Below are 21911 nucleotides of genomic sequence, written 5' to 3'. Positions count from 1 at the left end.
TTTTAAACAGGTTTATTTAAAAAAAATTATAAGTACAATAAAAACATCTGATTTTAAATAAGAAAACCTGATTTAAATTTTAAAATATCTGTTCTCATCCACTCTGGATGAAAGTTACAATATCGGAATCTAAACAGTAGAACATATTGATTTTTATATAGCTAGTGTCTTTTGATATATAATATCATGAAATTTCTTACAGAGAGTTAGATGAAGGTTAGAGTAAAGTAAGGGATAATTTAATGGTACCCCAGGGCACTTTATGAGCAGCTGAATTACAAGTGCTTTTATAAGACATGGATACCAAAAAGAACCCAGTACACTGAAAAATACACCCACGCCCCGTACAAGTTTGAACTGAGCTCTCTTCTGTATTCTGAGTTAGTCAAGAGCGTGGAAGGCTTTTGCCGCTAACTACCTTCCAGACTTTTCGTTATGTTAGAAGACAAATGTAAAGTCAAATATTGTAGGTAACATTTTTACTTTGATATAAAAACATCAACTGAATTGGTGTTACAGTCCTCAAGTGAGAATGAATTCTGCATCTGAAGTAAGGGATGTAAAGCCCATAAGCCTTAACGTATCTCTTGAGATAGCAGATCAGAACAACTTGTAAAATAGCAATGGCGTATTTTGGGTCATTGGGAGTAAAGGCCAAACTCATGCCGTTATAGTTAATCTCTTATTCTGAAAATACCTCTGGGAAGCCAGAACAAATCTTTGCGCACTAGAGAAATGAAGGGTGGGAGGAAGTGGCCCAGAAGTTTTGTAAGCACAGGTCTTTGTATGTTGTATAATAACATTTGAGTGACCTCGCAAACCTTCAGTATTGTGCCTGTGCTGCTTCTGTCAGTGCAGGTCCAGTGTGAGAGGCCCCATATCAGTGCTTCGGCATCTTTGAAACAGCTAGCTGTTCCTGTCAGGTATGAGACATAGCATGACTGAATTTTAGTGTACTCATAGCATTCGCGTGTCTTGCCATTGGTGGTAGAATTGGTGGTGTGTTCATGCCTCATCCAGTTCGTCTCCCTGGCAGTGCTATATTGTTCTCTGCAGTTCATCTTCTAGTGTTTTGTCCAGTCTAGTTTTAACTGTTCCAAGTTATGGGGCTTCCCACCTAGAGACACTTCTGGTGTGTAACAGAACTCACTTTCTGGAAATTCTACCTATATTTATCTTTTCTTAATTTTGTTTAATTGCTACTAGTTAAAATGCCCCCATGTAACAACCCAAAGAATTCCTCTCATTCCTTGATCTTCACATCTTCCAAATATGTAGACTATTATATCATTCCCTTTTAATTGTTGTTTAGCTAAGGTATAGATACTTAGCTCTTTTGATTTTTTTTTTTAAGAACATCCCTTTAACTCCTGATACTTTCCGTTGCTATTCTCTGATCTCTGTCCAGTTATCTCTTTCCTTATAACGCAGTACCAAAATGTGAATACTGTACTTACCCAATACTGTATAGGGATGGGATATACCTCCATGCTGTATGGTATATATTGGATCTTTGTATAATTTCTTGGTTCTCTGCAGTGTTTGCCTTCTGATTTTAATCCATTTATGCAGTCCTTTAATCTGCTGTTTAAACTTCTTCGTCATCATTAAAGCCAGATCTAACACTGTTCTTTATAGTAACCCATTAGTTCTAGCCATTATTTTTTCTCATTACCCATTTTTATGGGTTCACTGAGTTTCCAATTATTGCTTATATGGTTCAGTTAACTTTTGTCTAATTATTTGTTTCCTTCAATATTTTCTGTTTTCCTACACACAGGACTACTATTTGAAAGATTTGTATGATATATTTGAATGTTCTCTAGGTTGCTTTACTAAAAGGTGCAGCTGGGTGCCACCATGGATTGTAATAGCAATAAATTACCAAAGCTAAGCAAGAACAGGCCTAGTTAATATGAAAGGGGGACCTCCCTGGGAAATGGAGGGTGCAAGAAGTTAGCTGTTTCTACTCAGTGGTTAACACTATTCCCTCAGTCAGTATTGATCCAGTGCTCCAGCCGAATGCAACACTGCACTGTATGTCTGGATGACAGTAAAACAGAGGTCCTGAGTACTCAGAGTCATTGAAGTTCCTGTGGCACATTTTATAAAAGTAGGGAGATTAGTGATGGTACACACTGGCCAGATTCCATTTTGGGTGACTCTATTCTGTCTGCTTGAGGTCCTCCTGAAGTTTCAGTTGGATACAGGATTTCCTGACTCATTCTGTATATGTTACTGTGGGCTGCTAAATATAGGATTCTCTATATTTAAAAATGGCGTGTGGAAATGAAAAGCTAATTGCTGTGCTGTTTTCCTGATGATATGACGGAAGAGAGAACTGCAAAAGATACAAGTGAGTGAATTGAAGAAATGTGGATTCTTTTTCCGAAGAATTTCTGAAGTGATGCCTGTATTGTGGTAATCTAGTAATGATCTCGGCTTTTCAAGGTTTCTGAGCCGTGTTTACTGCCCAGTGTGGTCTAATTGTAAAATATTGTATATACAACAGAAATTTTCTGTTTTTATTCAAATTTTAATTTCCCTGTTGGCACTTTGATATCATGTTGATGGGTGCCTTAGAAATTATACCTGTATTACAAGTAAATTGCTACTGACTTTCTAATTCTTTTAATTTTTTTATTTTTTTGTATCAAACCCTCTACAGGTCTCTCACCTTCTGTATTATATTGAAGCTTCTCATCCTACCCTTCAAACCCATGCATACATTAGTTCCCACCCACATATTTTTTACCCCTTTTTTTCCATGCTCTTTGTCCCTTCTGTCACCTGTGCCACATAATTAACCCCCTACCCCTTTTCCTTCCTTTCCCTTCTCTCCCTCTCCTTCCCATTCATTCATCCGGCTCCCTATGCATGGAAAGAAACCTCTGCCTGCCCCAGAGCATCACATGAAGTTTTCTCTAAAAGAGAGGGCCGCCCCCACATGATACAGCTAACTTAATCAAGCTTTTAGGCACAAGCAAGTGTCCGCTCTTTCTGGTGTGCTTGAATACATGCCATTCTTCCCACTTTCTTAATACGCATATTAGACACTCTGAGCTTGCATTACAGCTCCGACTGGATTGCCAGCAGTTAAAGGTTTCATTAATAAAATAAGTCCTTAGAACTTTACATATTTTTGAAAGTGACAAGATTAAGTCACTTGTGGCCTAATAATAAACAGACTGAAAAAAGATTCAGGCGCTTCACCTTCCACCCAATTTTTGATTTCACAATCTCATACTTGTATTTTCTTTTCGCTATTGCTATGTGAAGATCCACACAAATGGAAATACGTTGACAGTGACTATGCAGAATGCTGTCTGATGTGCAAAGTAAAACTGTTGTGTTTTTTCTTGAATCATTTAGTTAAAGTAAACTTAGAAGTTACTTGTAATAATAGTTGGTATCCCTTTTTAAAGATCTGTTTAAAAATGCCGTGCCTTTTTTTTTCTTGTTTAAAGTGGTAGTATGATACGATACCGATTTTTAATGGAAGAAGTGTGATGTTCATTGTTACTGATCACAAGTCTAAAACTAAAAAAAACTTTAACTGCAAAAATGTCCTTGCCACACTGTCATATACACCCTGCTTGAACTTACTATTTTCACTACAGCAGAGTCAAAATTGATGGCTTTTCCTATTTTCAGAGAGAGAGAGAGAACATTTTAACAGTGGAAAAGACCCTCATGATTCATAAATCTCTCATTCATCCTTAGTATAAATATGTATACCAGGGTAATTTAGAAATGTTCACACTGGTTGCCCTGCCAAAAGTTTAATGAGGTATTTTTTAACTTCTTTAGTCCTTTTCCTCATTGGAAACCCTGCATTTGTTACCCTAAATGTGTTACAATTAGTTGCATTTTTATTCCATGCTTAGATGTTTCTGATGGCCATATTTTGTTGAAAACAGACTTAATTGTCTAGCTTCATTTACTTTATCCTATCACATTCTCCTTCACGTGTTTTGTAGAAGTAACTTTCCAATTTAGAAATTAGCTAATTCTGCAGGAATTAAAGATTTACAAAATCTAGGTTCTGCAAATTTATGGGAGCCCATTTATTCTACGAAATGATCCAGCTAACACCCAAGCTCCGTTCTGTGATGTACCCGTTTATGCCTTTCAGTTTCCTTTCATGTGCGCTTTTCAGGCTTATCCTTAGACTGTCATATCTTTGTTTGGCATGACTGAAACTGTTGTTCAGAGCCATGTACACTTGTGATTTATATATATGTTTGAAGGATTGAAAAATTGTTCTGTGAATATACATGCAAAGTAATAGACTTCTCAAATTTTCCATAGAAATTGTAATTGCCTATTATATTTGTTGGATAGTTTGCAGATATGGTGAAATATAACCTAACAGAGGACTGTGAAATTGATATTTGCATACATTTGTTTTCATACAGGTACAGTACTGTCCTTGAATTTTCTTGGCAAATAAAATGTCACTTTGGAACAATGCTGTGTATGAAAATAGCCTTGCAAAATTGTCATGAAAATTTGCAAAGCAAAGCATGAAATCTGCTTGTCTTCCCTTTACCATGATGACAGATTAAACTAACACTTAGGTTAAAAAAATTTACTCTGCCTGTCTTAGTATAATCTTGAAAAAGATGCTTTTAACAAATCAACGAGATATTAATAATTTGTATGTGGTGATGGGGAACCTGTGTTCAAGGAAGGCCTTGAGTCTTGTGCTCTTCAGATGAATAAAGCTGGGTGGGGTGAGAGTGCATACTAAGTGAGAGGGAGGATAAGGCGGGAACTCCACAGTCTGGAGCAGTAGAGGAAGCACAAAAGTGCAAAGCTTACAATATTTTTAATAGGTTCACCTGATGCATGCCAAGAGCATTTAGTCAATACCATGCACTAAAACAACACGGGAAGTAGTATCTACAATTTGTTAAGAGTGATGGCACTTCCTCTCATTGCAAGACAACCTGAGATGTAAGGAATGTACTCACTGATAAGACTGTAGCAAATAGTTTACATGAGCTTCCATTTTATAAATATCTAGAGAATTAAAGCTAAAACTCTTGCCTTAATGTACATTGTTCTTTTTTCTATGTTCTCGTATCAGTCTGAAGTTTCCAGCCTTAATTGGCACTATTCTGAAATGATTTGCTTTGTCAGTTATGAACAGGTCTTTCTTCATATGTTCCTTTAATTCAGTATTTTTATATTTGAGTCTTCTTTTGCATGTTTCTTAGCATACTATGAAACATTTCATACTGATCGTCACCTTTAAGAAATTATGAGATTTACATGATCTGCAATAACTGTTTTGGGAAATCAGAGCATATAAGAGCCACTCTAGAAAATTATAAAGACTTAGAACACAGGGCCATATTTTAAAATAAAATAAAATAAATAATTGGAGATAGGACTATCTCCTAGAACTGGAAGGGACCTTGAAAGGTCATTGAGTCCAGCCCCCTGCCTTCACTAGCAGGACCAAAGAAATATTCTAAAGAAATTTTTCCCTGCTTTTTCAGGCTGCATGGCCATCTTCTGTTGTTTGTGGGGAGGACAAGATAATGGCCAAGTTGTAAATATTTACAATACATACAACAAAAATATTTAATGTAACTGGAGCTTCTTCCACCCCTGAATTCTGTTGAGGCTACCTACTGCCTGCTTTAGGAATGTGTCACACGGTAGAAATGGGCATCTTTAGCCTGCTGAGGTCCTATGATCTTCTCTCTCCTTATCTGATGGCTCTGCACTCCTCCTCTCCCCAAACTAATGATCAAGGAGAGATGCAGTATTATCTAGCCTTGTCTAAAGGGACGCATCTACGGGAATAGAGAATAGTCGTCTTAACACTAGTCGTTAGGCTGGTGACCACCAAGGGGAGTTAAGAATGAAGAGATCCCATAGGGCATGCCTTTATCCTGCAGTCAGATAGGCATTGGGTGTCTTTGCACAGCCCTGTTGACCTCAGTAAGGATTCCCTTGGGTACTTCTGCAGCACTGGGGCCTTTCTTTGGGGATCACTGACTTGCAGCCAGATCAGCTTTGTTTATAACTGGTCCAAACAGGTGGCTGTGCCATTGTTAAGCATGGTCATGTTAGTAAAGCAGCTTGCTAAAGAGGTACTCGCTTCAGATAAGATTTATCTACTTATGAAGAACATCTAAAATAGAAACAATCAAAATTTGTCAGCCTTTATACTAGCTGCATTTTCAGGTTTGCTGAGCTTTAGCAGTGAAAACAGGCTAGTTACATCATCAGCATCTAATTTCACATTCTGGTTCTCATGCTGGAATAATGCTGTTGTGTCTGGGGGTTTTGCACTGCAGGAAAGTGTTTAAATATGTAAAGCATGTTTCTTTGGTAGTGGTTCTTGGAATAAATTGAACTTTAAAACACTTGAGCATAGTTTGATTCTTCCCATTTCCTTTTGGCAAGTAGTTTGAGGGGAATAGGTATTTGTGTGAGGTGAGTTCCTGTGACAGGTGTTTTATTGAGCTGCGATATTGGTCAAAATGCCCCAAATTAACTCGCATGTTTCGCAAGATGCACCTGTTTGTTCAAGGTTTTATACAATTTAACTCTTATTGGAGATCCTTGAATAATAAGGTTCTGATATTGGCATAATATCGAGCATTTCTGTGTTTTAGTCTGATGTAATCTGCAGGTACATGTTTCTCTGTGCTTTATATTGTCAGGTGGTCAGACATGTATTTTTATGCATCAGCGCCTTTAAAGAAAAGTATAGGTCTATATTTAATTTGGTAACTACAGTGCATAACTTCTGCTCCTAAAATATGACTACATCAGGCAGGGATAAGATGCTGAGTTTGCACTCCCTTCAGACCAAGCCTGTTTTGCTTAATTGCTGTTGCTTTACTTAAGGGTTTGCTCACGGTTGTTTTGCACTTTGTGAATTCATTTATAGTATACCCATGCAAAGTGGATGTAAAAACACTAGCCAGTCAGTATGGTAGAGCCATTCTTTATAGAATCTGTGCAGGTGCACTACTTTCTTGCTGTGGCATCTGGTATCATAGATTAGTTGAAGTTCTAAAATGTGACACTTATTTTTGGTCTTTGTGTTATCGGATTGCAATCTGAATACAGCCAAGCTTAGTGTTTACGCAAATGCCTTCAAGTTGTATTTAGCTAAAAACTGGATCTGTGTTGTTAGCAGAGCTCTTGTGTTCAGATGTCACGCTTCCCAGCAGTCTGTTGCTTCTGGACCGCACTAAGAATGTACTGGTCCTGCTGAAATCTGTCTTTAGAAATATGCCTTGGTTAGTCGGTGTATGGTAAAAGTTTTAAACCCTGATGAGGGAAGAGTGTTGCCTGCAGTTAGCTTACATGATTAAATCTAAAATGAAAATTGTATAACCTGTCTTGAGGGATCAGAGGGAAGAGCACGGGGAGAAAAGGAAGGAGCACTCTATGCTCATGTTAGTGCCCCCAAAGTGTTCCAGGAGCTGCTTAAAATACCAAAACTTTTGCTATTTGAGGATTTATATTTGCTGAAAGAATTTCTGATAAAATGTGCTTTGTATTCTACCAAGATTTAACCATATTTTTTCTGTTTCTTTGCCATAAACATAAGCCTCATCCAGTATTACTCTTTGGTCTGATGTAGTATTGTAATATTACTTAGGCGCATGTGAGGTTACCCAGACTGTAGCAAAATCTAACAGCGGATAAAGTGCTAAAGCAGAAAGAGGCTTGGAGAAAAGGTGTAGCCTTTTTATTGAGAACTGTTGAAGTCTTGTTTGAATGAATGTAGCTTTGTTTATTTCAAGTGCATGTTGCCCAATACTAAATCTCTGCTTTGGTTTCTATCCTACAGGGAACACAGTGAGTAACCTGATTTTCATTCTACCTCCAATCTATGGTGCGATTCAGACCTATAAAGATGGCCTTGAAAAACGATATTTAGCTGCATTTTTTTGTCTCACAGGTATGTGTAAAACTTGACTTGCACTTTAATTATACAGGGATTTCAGATGAGATATGTATAGTCAAAATCGGAACATGTGTTTCTGTTCTCACTTCAACCTCAGTTCTTTATATAATCTATAATGTCTTGAGATTATTAGTATTGTTTAGGCCAGATAAATAAAATCAGAATTCACAAAATAACTATCTGTCTGATGTAGTAAAATAAGCCCTATCTGGCCTTGTGTCCTAATCCAGTGTGTGCATTTTCATAGACTGTGTCCCTTTTAGGCTGATTTACAGAAGCTATGTTGTGTGGCCCATATTTACCAAACAGTTTAACACTGTGTTAGTCTTTTAATTTGTACCACTTTTATAAAAGCATAAATAAAACAAGTGGGCAAACACCTTGGAGGAACTGAGTGAGTGCCAAGTTTCCATCTATTTTGTCAGTTTTAGTGCTTACCTTTTACTGGTTTGGCCTGCATCAAGACAAACACTAAATCACATTCAAGGCATTCTCCCAATAGCTAGAGGGCACTCTCCTCTTTACAGAGCTTTATAATATTAACCTGTAGACTGGCTTCTAAGAAGCTCAAATAACTGTGGTGTTGAAAGCATTAAAAAAAACAAAACCCTGAGCTTAACAGCTCCTTTCCTGTTCCAGTCACTCTGTTTCTTACCAAACAGGGGGAGAGTATACAGTAGAACATCAGAGTTATGAACACCTTGGAAATGGAGATTGTTCATAACTCTGAAGTGTTCATAATTCTGAACAAAATGTTATGGTGGTTCTTTCAAAAGTTTACAACTGAACATATATTTAATACAGCTTTGAAATGTTAATATGCAGAAGAAAAACGCTGCTTTTCCTTTATTTTTTTAGTAGTTTGTGTTTAACACAGCACTGTACTGTATTTGCTTTTTAAAAATTTTTTTAAACTCTGCTGCTACTTGATTGCACAGTTCCAGTTCCAGCTGAGGTGTGTGGTTGACTGGTCAGTTTGTAACTCGGGTGTTCGTAACTCTGAGGTTCCACTGTATCATTGCAAAGTGGCATCAAATTTGACAGTCCTCTATACATGATAGCATGTTTCCTTGTCTGCAGAGGCCTTCTCTTAGCTGGCCGAGTACAGTCCTGCCCGAGCCCTGGGTACATACTCTGGAGGCTAGCCTGAACGTCTGCCAGTGCTGCTGTGGCTAAACTGCTGTGTTTAAGCACTAGCTTGAGTATGTTTGCCTGAGCTAGGAATTACACCTCCCGGCTGCTTGTGTAGATGTCCTCAGATGTGAAATTTACTTCTGGCATGGAGAAGCCTGTCTTGAGTGAAAGAATCTTGCATTCGCCCTTTCATCCCCCCCAAAATCCATAACTACTCTATCAGCTAAACTGAAATAAAAGATGTACACAAGAATCACTTCGTCACTACTAATGTAGCCACCGCTGTTGTGAAAAGTGGCAACTCTAACAGAGTACATGCTATGCCACAGTCTGGCAGGAAGGGAATACTGTATACTACACCTGAAATGCTACAGCTTCAGTGCTGCAGCTGCACCACTGTAGTGTAGACACTACCTGTGCTGATGGGAGAACCCCTCCTGTCAACAATCCACTTCCCTGAGAGAATTCTTCCATTGTCCTAGTGCTGTCTGCACTGGGGGTTGGGTTGGTTTAACTACGCTGCTCAGGAGTGTGGATTTTTCATACCCCTGTGCGACATAGTTAAGCTGACTTAATTTTCTAGTGTAGACCAGGTCTAACTTATAACTGTAGGACAGTTTAGAGAGGTCAAATGTAACTGCCTAGTTGGAGTTTGGCCGACATACAAAATTTAATGCTCTTGTAAAAAGTTCCATGGGATCTTCAAAAAATGACCACTTGTGATCACTGTACTGTATCAAAACATCACTTTCAGCCTCACAACATCCTTAATACTGTGGACCACTGGTTCATTGGAAAAGTAAGTGCCACCTGCTGAATTTCTAGTGCCACTTTCTATAGCACCTAAGTATTGGCTTGCAACATTAGCTGTGGAGACTGACCATTCAGAATAGTTTCCATGAGTGTGGGCGTGGCCTCAACGGGCTAGCCATGGGCAGCAGACAGACTCAATTACACTCCAGAGTCTTGAGGATTTGTTTTAGAACAAATGTGCTAAGAACTCTGACACCCTTTTCTAAGATCGTAACTGAAAGGTAAACCTATTGAAATGAAGATGTGCAAAATGTCTCCTCATAAAGAAGTACCAGAGGAAATGCATTTGCTCGCAACAGCCGTTCTTTATTAACAGGGTTCACTCCTTACGGTCAGTTGGTCACAGATGAACAAATACAGATGCAATCCATAAAGCAAACAATCCTTAGTCCAAATCTGTTAAGTGAATTAACTTCAGGTACCATGCTTCATTAAAAGCCATTTAACATAGGTCCTGTACTTGCTTTGGCTCAACAATTCAGATTTTTTATTAATGTTCAAAAACAGTAAAGCAGCAGAATTGCTATGAAGTAAAGATAAGAGCATTATGGTTTCATTTCAACACATTAAGATGTTAATACTTAAAGATTTTGCTATTAGTAGGTATCAAAGGCAAACGTTGAAAAGACATAATGTGTTGAACTCTTGGAACATACTGTAACACCCAGAAATCACCCCAAATTCCCTGGGACCTGATGTTTAATCTAATTCTCAAGCATTCAGGTGGTTCTGGGTTTATCTTTCAGTGTTCTGTCATACCATAGCATCCCAGGAAGTATGTATAGTCCTTTGTTTATTTCTTGCCCTGAGATTTTTGCAGCTGACATCTACTTCCTCCTTGAGCAAAACCCATTTGAACTTGAGAAGCACCCATCATTTTACATATGTGCTAGCATCTAGATTTGGTGAGAAAAGGAAGAAGGGAGTTTCTAACCAGCTGTTTAAATAAACTCCTTGTTGTTCATATTAGATATCAAGTTTACAGAGTTACACTTAAATTCTTCTTTGGGATCCAGAGCTCTATTTTAATGGCTTATTTCTGCTACCATTCAGCTTGCTGGGGTTGGATTGTCGTTGAACTCAATAGGAGAAGAAATAAGACTTTTAACCTTTATTGAAGTTGCCACCAGAATTAGTCCCAGGTTCCACTTGATATTGCAATGCCAGATTAGAATTTGACCTGTTAGAGAGTCTCTCTGAATATTTTTCCCATGTACTGCTTATTTTCTTGGGGATCATGTCTCTAGTACCTTCATATTGCTCATTTTAGAAGGGAATTGATCCAACTTCTTGTATCAAGCACTTCTGTAGTTGTTTTGATCTTAATCTAACCTTTTGCTTATCTCCTCAAGGTCTATGTCTGGTATGTATTGGTCCTGCTTTCTCTTATCAGAAGTGTTGGACTTCAGGAGTGTACATCGGAGGCATAGCTCCCAGATTTGTCCTGAAATTTTTGTCAAAGATTGAAGTGTTTTATTTTGTGTTTTAAATTCTTTTCTATAATTATTTTTTGGCATGCTTAAGCAAGTTCTAGTGCTAAATCATCAAACTGTGCCAAAGATAAATAAATGCCAAGGGAGAGAGGATTCTGCACTCCAGCCACAGATTGATAAGAATTTATAACCAGCCTAGAAGACTTAGCTTTAAATGAAACTGAGAGGTGTGTGTGGAATTAGTTATTAGAACCTTTCAGTTGAGAGGTCATTCACCTATTCTTAACCATGTAGACCTCTTTTTGGCTATTGGAGTAGCTGGGACCACTCCTGTCCCTAGATCATGGGGGGGAAATGCAAGAGAAGAAAACCATAGATGAATAATATTCTGTGGGGATTTTTTTATATTAAAGTATCTATGGATTAGTATTTAAAATAACTTCACACGCAACAAGAAATGAAATCCAGGGATGGTACTTGATAAAGGAGTTTTTTATTTTTATAATTTTTCAAGTTTCATTTTGCTGGATTCTTTTTTAAACTAGTCCCTACACAATAGAAGCAGTCTAATAAAGCATCATTTTATCATATAAAGTTTCCGATTTTTCCCTGAAACTGCTTACAAATACATATCCTCACAAATATTTTTTTGCATCCATTCTGAGAGGTGAAGTGTGGGAGAGTTCATGTGACCTGTACATGTCCTTGGCTAGAGCCCATGTATAATGTCAAATTCTTTCCAGTTGTAGATACTGCTTTGGAAGTCTTTTATAGAGCCATGTGAATAACAGCCATGCATAGCCTGAAATTTGTGGATGACATTGCACTTACATCACCACTCAAACAAATAATATATCAACTGACAGTTAGATATCTGCAATTGCTAGAACCAAGAAACCTGTATTAATGCTTTCAGAAATAAAAGGACTATGTTGCCCTAAATATAATATAGCTTAGTGTGATCTTACATTTCCAGCCCTTTTTAATACTACTTTAATTACATATATTTTAGGCTACATTCCACTGCTCTAAAACAGAGTGTGTATGCTGTACTTAACACACTGTTTAGATATGCCCCCCTGTAATTTGAAGTGGTGAGGATCAACATAAGAATGTTGAGGGGTGACACACAGTATGTGTTTAACTACTGCAGCTTGTTGTCCCCTTTAACTTTGAAAAGCCATGTTGCTCCTCTTGGTTGCCAAAACTTCTGAATGAAGAGGTTCCAGCTGGCTAACTTCTGTGTGCTTACTGACCTCTAGTCTGTTACATGCTTGGGAAACTCTTGTTAACAATGTAACCTAGACCTCTGCTTCCTGGATCAGAACCTAATTGTCTCTTTCTCAATATGTAGATGACCACATGGGAAGCTAATTTCTGTAGTGTTTCATTCCTCTCTCTTCATGTTTGTTCCCAGTTTGAAAATACTTTACTTATTTGAGGAAGTACTTACAGAATATCTGATTGTGGGTTTGGTTTTTATGAAGTGAGTACTTTTCTAGAAGTGCCTAGATCATGTAAGTCTTTCTGTAATGCGAGGCAAGGGATGGGGAACATAAGGGTGTGTTGTGCTGAAAGTGAGAGTAGAGGCCACATGTGAACACAAGTAAGGTTAAGTACTAGGCTACTTTAACTGCTCTACCTTAGTATAATTACTCTTCTTTACTGAGCGGAAATAAATCTCGAGCCCTTGCATGCTTGCTCTGTTATTTCAATTGCGTGGTTTAAAGAGAGATGGGTTTTGGATAAAACATGGGTGCTTCTGAGCTACATGCTTCCTTTTCCAGTTCGTAGCATGCTCATTAATGTCAGATCAGAATTCCCTGGCCTGCTCATCGCGTCATACCATATGCTTATATGCATCGTGTGCCAGTTCAAGACAGAAGATCAAGAACTCGTACCATTTCACATAGGCCATTAGATAACAGCTGTAGCTCTCAAACTCTGATTGAAACATTTCAAGGAGCTCCACAGCAAAGTGTTTTGTTTTTCTTTTGTTAAATGGCTTTTTGACAAAAACAGTTTTGTGTAATGGTTTTGTTCTGTTTTTGTTTTCTGGTTAAAACCTTTGAAGCAAAATGGAAATGTGTATTTTTGTTTAGAAAAATTTCATTTTTCGCGGTAACAGGAAAATCTTTAAATAAAAAATGAGAGTAAAAATCAGATTTTTTTTTCTTCCTCCTACCATTTTATCTTCCTTTTTTTACCCTTCTTGATGGGGAAGTTTAAAGAAATTTTAAACTGAAAGGGAGAGAAAGTAACACTTTTTTCTCCTTCTCCCCCTTCAGAGAGGGTTGTTGGGGCTGCTGACATTACTATGTCTCTTTGGCAATGTAGATTGGTAAATTTTGTCTCCTTCTCAGGCTCAGGTTGGCCACCCCTGCTAATATCTAACCCAAATCTTCCTTGCTGCAGATTAAGTCCATTGTTTCTTATCGAGCCTCTAATGGTCATGGAGAAAGATTGAGCACAATCCTCTTCATAACAGCCCTTAACATATTTGAAGACTGTTCTGAGGTTTCTTCCCTCACCCATCTAATTTCCTCAAGATTAAACATACTCGGGTTTTTTTAAGCTTTCATCATAGATCAGGTTTTCTAAACCTTTTATCATTTTTGTTGCTCTCCTCTGGACTCTTTCCAGCGTATCCGCATCTTTCCTAAAGACACCGCTCTTACTTCTGCTCTTCTGCCTTCTGAGCCAGAGAGTGGCAGCTGCTGACTGAGGGCCCAGCTCTGCAGCCAGTAGTGCAGAAGTAAGGGTGGCAACACCACACCATGCCAGGCCATCCTTACTGCTGTGCTGCTGCCTTCAGAGCTGGGCTCCCAGCCAGCAGCTGCTGTTCTCCAGCTGCCCAGCTCTGAAGGCATTGCTGCTGCCAGCAGCAGAGCAGAAGTAAAGGTACTACTACTGCAACCCCTTCCACAATAACCTTGCCACCCTGCTCCCACGCAACTCCTTTTTGGGTTAGGACCCCCCCCAATAATGTGTTCTCTCTCTCACTCACACACACACACACACACACACACACCCCTCTACCTCCTTTTTGGGTTAGGACCCCTACAATTACCACACCCTGAAATTTCAGATTTAAATAGCTGAAATCATGAAATTTATTATTTTTTAAATCCTATGACCGTGAAATTGACCAAAATGGACAATGAATATGGTCAGGCCCTATGTATTGGTGAAGCGCTGCTGGTGTAGACATGGTTTTAGTCTTAGATCATGAGCAGAGTGGAATAGGATCCTTGTCTGCCCAGTGGATATAGTATGATGCAGCAAATCAGCATGCTATAACCTGCAAGCATGACATCCACAGTGCCTTTTTCAGTTTAGAATCTTGCTGAAACTGCAGTCTTAAAATACTGTGATTTTTTTTTTTTGTTTTTATTTTGGTAAGCATGTTAGGGACATATGTGCATGGTGATGGGCAAATGCTGGATATGCTTATAATTAAGGATACGATTGTCAAGTATTTTTAGTAAAAGTCATGGATAGGTCATGGGCAATAAACAAAAATTCACGGCTCGTGACCTGTCCATGACTTTTACTAAAAATTCCTGTGACTAAATCTTGGGGCGTGGGAGCTGCTGCCGAGGGGGTGTCGGGGTGGCACCAGCTGCTGGGGACTGTGGACTGCGGCTGCTTCGGCTGACCGGGGACCGCTGCCTCGGGCCACCGGAGCAGCAGCTGGTGTGACTGTCCCGGGGTCACCTGAGCAGTTGGCCCTGGAGCCAGCCTCTTGGACAGCCCTGGGGTGAGCCACACTGGCCCCTGCAGAAGTCATGGAAAGTCATGGAATCTCTGATTTCCACAACCTCCGTGACAGACAAGGAGTCCGACTTATAATTTGTACAAGAGACTGAAACATTTTATTGTGTTACGTAGTTCCTTTCAAAATTACCTTTCTTTAAAAAGGCATAGTTACTTGCTATCTCAGCACACAGTTTGGTTTTTTACTTGAGCACAGTGGCTTCTCAGCTGACTGTTGACTGGATGTCCTTTTGACTGATGCTGATCTATTTGTCTGCTGTGAACATATACGGAAGTCAAACAGTAAAACTAACCAGTTTATTATATAGAAGCACCAATCCGCCAGACTCTCAGTACACATATTTAAAGTATACGGATTACTAGCTGCTACTGGGATGGAGCAAAGAAGCCACCACCATGCAAACAAAATTTAATTTAAGGGGTTCTCTTAGATGGACAAAATATACTTTAGATGGCTTTTATCAGGACTCTAGAGTGACATCATTACTTTTGCATAAAGTTGACATGAACTCTTATGACCAAAAGTATTCAAGGTCTGGGTTTTCTGTCTCATCCAAAAGATAGTACCCTAAGCACAATTCTCACAGCTCTGTTCTAGGGCACCGATTCAGAGGGGAGAGTGCCACCTACTGAATAGCCAGCCCCACATCATGCAGCGCCCTGGATTTCTCACTGAGTTCTTGTATCCAATACTGAACATACCTGATCCTGCTTTATTTAGGAAATCTGACATGATTGCACCAAGACAGAGTATTGGTACCTCAGTTATAGATTTTATTAAAATAATGCATATACAGTGCTTGCACCTAAAGCATTCATAGTTTTTTTTAGAATTTAGCTGACTTGAGCATTTCTCATTTTAAGGAATATCTTTCAACCCAGTGTAATCTTTCATAATAAAAGAAACACCAAGGTTCTACAACATAGTCCTTGCAACAGTTTTGAATGTATAAGGGCTCCAAAAAAAATCTGAAATGACAGCTTCTAATTTTGTACGTATGGAGTGGGATTCTAATTGGTTTTCTGGATTTATAACTTTAATAACCTACAACTAACAACATACTTTGTTAATTACAAAAACAAGTTGAAACCTTGCATGCCATGTTTCTGGCCAAGGTGAAATTTATAGCTGTTATAAACCAGAAAGGATTTTATAGAGAAAATACTGATGTCACTGTAGTCAAAGTTACACTAACTGGCGCACTGCTATGATGAGCTTATTGATTTCCAAATTAAATGACAGTCAGAATGTACTGTAGATGTAGCCAGACACATGGTTAATTTCCCAATTAAATCTTAATGGAATTGGAGTAGATGTTGGTCATAATATGAAAAGATTCTCTTAAAAGAACGGGTAGATGCAGGTGCACAGTGTTAAGTTTAAATGAGTAAAAATTTTAATTAAATTTCAGTGGGGAACAATGGAAGTGCATAAGCTTATCATAGACAATGGTGTCCGGTTTCCCCAGAGCGCTAATGAAGGACAATACATTTTATATAATATCGTTGGACTGTAAATGTGACTATAAGCAATTACACGCTTAGCAGTTCCTCTTCAATAAGGAGACACAGTGACATAGTAATACTAGTCTAATAGAGCATAAAAAAACCCAAACACCTCTAGATAAGGGCACTTGTACGACTGACAAACTTCAGTATGTATTCTAGAAAGTGATCTGTTTACCCATACTGAAATGTGACTATTAGATCTTTGGCATGGAGTGCAACACTACAGAGCAGTTTAAGACAAAATGGAAAAATACCTTAATTTAAAACTAAGGGAGCGTTTTAGGTAGAAAGGTTAATGTCTGGGTATAGACACCATCTGCTCTTCCTCTTACCCCCCCCCCCAAAAGATTATTTTTTAAATGGCAAGGAACATGTCTTGTCACATTTGAAAGTACTAGGGGAGACTACCAACCCCCTGCCAAAGCTAACCCTTTGCCCCACCAAGCCTTATCTAAATAGAACAATTTCTGAGGCTTTGTCTACATTACACAGCTTGTGTCGCTAAAAGATGGGCAGCGTAAACATTGTTTGTTGGCACTTTTGCTGACAAAATACTTCCACCCCCTATGAGCAGGGTTCGCCTTGTTGACAGGAGAGCTCTCCTGCCAACAACGAGCCGTTTACATTGCTACTTGCTACTGCAAAACTTGTGTCTTTCAGAGTGGGGCTTTTTTAAGCACCCGTGAACAACAGAAATTTTGTTGTTCAGTTGGCAGTGTAGACAAAGCCTCAGGCTGTGTCTACACTAGCTGCACTTTAACCTGTGTGGGAATTCTGGTATACTATACCAGGAAAGTGCTCCTAGTGTGGATGCAAATTATACCACCAAAGCTACACTTTTACTGATATCTGATTCCCCTCTCCCTGCGCAAAACAAACTCTATCCATAAAAGCATGGTTTTACCACTGTAACTGAGGGCAAGCCCACGCTAGAGCACTACATCGGCGCAGCTGCACTGATGCAGCTCCGCCACAGTGGCACTTCTGGTGACGACGCACTATGCCGATGGGTGAGCGCTCACCCGTCAGCATAATTACTCCACCTCCGTGAGAGGTGGAAGCTATGTCGGCGGCAGGGCCGGCTCCAGGCCACAGCTCGCCAAGCGCGTGCTTGGGGCAGCATGCCACGGGGGGCACTCTGCCTGTTGCCGGGAGGGTGGCAGGCGACTCCGGTGGACCTGCGGAGGGTCCGCTGGTCCCATGGCTCCGGTGGAGCATCCACAGGCACGCCTGCAGGAGGTCCACCGGAGCCGCAGGACCACCGGACCCCCCGCAGGGAAGCCTGCGGGAGGTCCACTGGAGCCGTGGAACCGGCGAGCGGCAGAGTGACCCCTGTGGCGTGCCGCCGTGCTTGGGGCGGCAAAATTGCTAGAGCCGGCCCTGGTCAGTGGGAGAGCAACGGTGTGCACGGCACTTAGTTCAGCGTAACTTACGTCGCTCTGGGGGGTGGTCTTTGTCACACTCCTGAGTGATGTAAGCAGTAGTGTAGACCAACCTAACTCTACATCAGGGGCTTCTGCTCACACTACTGTATTGGTCAAGGGCCACGTGCCTGATCGACATAGCTATGCTGACCAAAGTCTGAGTGTAGATAGACATGGCTTAAGAATCTGTCTCCAGCAGGCCTAAGGAAATAAAGATAGATGATATCCAGGTAAGGTGGTGTCTTTAAACTGTTAGAAGTAAATACAGAGATGAGGGGGCAAATTTGTTAAATGAAAAAAGCCAGGTGCATATATCAAGAGCTTCATAGAAGTCAGAAATGGAAAAGACCCGCTAGTCTTTTCTGAATAGTTCCATTAGGTTTACATAAACTGCAATCCAGAGCTGCACCTGACTCTGATTTTGAAATCTGAACTTAAATCCTGTTACCCGTGGCCTCATTCTGAGATTCTGTAAATTTTAGCTTTTAAAACCTTTCACCTGAACATCAACAAAAATATCACAGGTTTGTGGTTTTTATTTAGCCACAGAAGACATTACTGTGTAACTATTTCTCCATTGTTTTTAACGGTTCTAATGCATTTAATATTTGGGAATACAATACTCTTGTGATCCTAATGCTCAGTGCTGTCCTACCATTTTATGGAAAAGAATGCTGGGGGAAATATTCTCTGACAAAAAAATCGGTGGGATCTTTAAAGACTAAGGTGTCAATTAAAGGGCATTAAAAAAATTGGATAGATGACTGAAAATGTCCCTGTCTGCTATGTCTAAAGAACTTTTGTCAATGAAGTTAATTTGCTAAGATAATAGACTGTGATGTGTTTTTAACGAACGTTTATGCTAATTGTGTTTTGGTTTGATTTCAGCTGTTGGATTGGGATCCTGGTGCTTCCACATGACCCTGAAGTATGAAATGCAGGTTAGTACTGATCAGTAGATGCAATTAACCTTCTGCAGGTATCTTACTATTGTCCCCAAGTGTCCATTTGTTGTTTTCGGTTTTGTTTATGTAACTGAATGCCTTGGTGATTTGCTTTTCCCTCATAGGAATCAAAACAGGTAGCTGTGCATGTACCTTTTAAGTCTGGCAGAGCTGGCAAAGATCTCTCACTCTAAAGGTGGACAGAATGTGTCATTTTAGGTATTTGTTCTTAGCTTATCTAATTTTGTTCGATTTATCTGTAAAATAAATTTACCTATTCCTTATGGGTCACTGGACATGACCCCTTTCAACATAGATCTAGTGTGAGCCCTACTTTGTTAGCCATTGGTATTGATGTACATGCAGGAATGGATACGGTTTCTAAATGAGTATTGTAATCAATTCGCTATTTAGTAAAAGGGCTGTTACCTGTTATGAGATTGTTGTAGAGTTTTCATTTGTGGTGCTGTAATGTTAAACGACATTACAGCTTTGACTTTCTAATGAACATTATTGCCTAGGATTATTTTGTCATCCTTCGGTATCCCCATGTATTGCTTAATTTTGTAGAAGTATAAAACTGCACTTCTAGATGTGCACCTGCCCATGGCACTGAAGTCAAAACTCTGTGGAAAGCATTAATTGTTGGCTGCTTTTCCACTTGGGAATAAGGTTTTTCAGCAATACGTTGTTGGGAAAGGAGATTGTAATCCCAATATAGCTTCATTCCCAAGAAGACTTGAAAGGCTTTGTCCTAGGTCTGAGAACATGAGACACATTCATCCTCTTGAGTCACGATCAGGATGGTGATGGCCTCCATAATCTTCTCTCTGATGTCCGTGGGATTTGTTGGAGGCTGTCAGACTCAGTGATGCATATTACTGTCCATCATTGAGGTCAGAATGTATAAAGTACCTAAGCTTTGTATCTGCAAGGCCACTCTAGTACAAATTATGCCAGAGCACTCAATGTCTCGCTGTAGAAGCAGCTAATCTAAATGCGAGGAATTCACAATTACTCCTGTTACTTTCTGATGAGTCCCCATAGTCAGAAAAAGTATGTTCCATCCTTTAGACAATGCTGTTGTTCACTGGCTCTGTGGCTGAACAATGAAAAGTAGTCATTCGTAGCTGCTCAAGTGGTAACTTTCACAGGAGCTATCGTTACCTCCATACTGCAAACAGACCATCAGGCAGAATTGTACAGCAAAGGGGAAAAGGCAAGGGCTTCAGAAAAATTGTTCCAGGGGCTGCCTGAAGGGCAGCCGCCAAAATTGTTTGATGGGCAGCTGTATCAACTTACCATGTCACTACCCAATGTTCCTCAGTGCTCAGGCATCCAGTAGTTAAGACTTCTGAAAGGACTGAGTCACACCCTCCTTATTGTGCCTGGGCCATGCTGTCTTTTGGGGGGGATTGGTTCTCCCTTAGATGGAATCTGATGTGTACCTCTAAGAGATTTATTCTACTATTTTGTCCTTGAAAACTACCAAAATGTGAACTTTGGAGGCTAATATTAGGTGTCCAGTTTTGAAAATGTTGGCCATAGTATTTGTTTTTGTTTTTATTTTCTTTCATGGAATCTTAGTTTATTAACATAACTTTTTGTTTTTTTTTAAAAGAAGGAGCTCTATAGATTAATCACATGGCTATGCCTGACCAGACCTTTGAAAACTGAAATTTCAAAAATGCTAAGAAATGGTATAAGCAAACTCTGGGCTGTTCATCTCTAGTTCTGAATCTTCTAAATGAATGGCTTCATTTAGCCTGGTACTGTTGGTCATCTCTTCTGAATTCTCTAAGTTTCTTTCGCCAGAAACAAGATAAGCTTATTTGTTCTCATTCTTGAGAGACTTGGCCACTCTCTTGAAATGACCGAATTGCCTTTCAACGTGAAAGTTAAAAATTGAATGCTTATTTTGGCCAATGCATTCAGAGGCCTTCTTCCCAAAATAGAGCAGTACCAGGCTGGCTTTATGCAAAAGAACATGCCCGTTTCCATCGGGAGTTGTTTCCTTTAATAAGCAACGAAGAGTCCTGTGGCACCTTATAGACTAACAGACGTATTGGAGCTTGAGCTTTCATGGGTGAATACCCACGTCTGACGAAGTGGGTATTCACCCACAAAAGCTTATGCTCCAGTACGTCTGCTAGTCTGTAAGGTGCCACAGGACTCTTCATTGCTTTTTACAGATCCAGACTAACATGGCTACCCCTCTGTTCCTTGTTTTCTTTAATGTTGTTCAGTGCTTAGAGCAGGACTGCAGTGTCTCTGGCACCACCGGCAGCTGCGGCCCCTCTTAGTGCCCCTGCACCAGTGGTATCTGGGAGCCAGGAGCCACAGTACCAGCACAGCTTCAGCCTGGCAATCCCACTAAGTAACCTTCAGAAAGAGGGGTACCACCGCTTCCACCAGCAAAATATGCTGGCCCTGTTTGCACCCCATTTCACCTTTTCCCAGGAAAATTCATTTCCCTCTGAAAAAAATGAGGGTAAAGTAAAGAAACATAAACATTGTTCTTTAATTGAAACTATTTAGACCACATACTTGCTAAGTTCAAAATGTTTAATGACTTCTTTTTCAAGATTGTCAGTCTCATGACTTTACTGCTATCTTCAGTGAGAAATCAGCTCCACACTCTCAAATTCACATGTGCGTGTATGTAAGCACTCGCTGGAGTGCAGAGTTTTGATGGAAAAGGTGACGTTCTGATTCTGTGTATGTAATGCAAAAGTTCGAATGCAAAATGAACATCCTCAGCAGAAGTGTCTATTCTTCATATGTCTTTTTTGCCTCCTCAGTTAAGGTGGGTGTGTTACTTCCCAGAGACTTTTTTTTCCTCCAGAAAAGTAACTTTGTTTTCTTTAAACAAAATGTTGTGATCTTATTACTAATGGTTTAAAAATGATTTAAGATAAAACTGCATTAATTTGCA

At 39.6% G+C, this 21911-nt stretch overlaps 1 protein-coding gene across 2 annotated transcripts in view; it reads left to right on the top strand.

Moving 5' to 3' along the window:
• Window positions 1-21911, top strand: part of ACER3 (alkaline ceramidase 3) — a 75094-nt gene that overhangs the window by 15619 nt on the left and 37564 nt on the right. For both annotated transcript variants that reach the window (XM_050931028.1, XM_050931038.1), the window contains exons 2-3: window positions 7826-7936; window positions 18921-18973. In XM_050931028.1, coding sequence (XP_050786985.1) covers window positions 7826-7936; window positions 18921-18973 — 164 coding nt within the window. The remainder of the gene's footprint in view (window positions 1-7825; window positions 7937-18920; window positions 18974-21911) is intronic.

This window comes from Gopherus flavomarginatus, chromosome 1 (assembly GCF_025201925.1).
Source record: "Gopherus flavomarginatus isolate rGopFla2 chromosome 1, rGopFla2.mat.asm, whole genome shotgun sequence".
Taxonomy (NCBI): Eukaryota; Metazoa; Chordata; order Testudines; family Testudinidae; genus Gopherus; species Gopherus flavomarginatus.
This window is presented reverse-complemented; position numbering and strand designations above follow the sequence as displayed.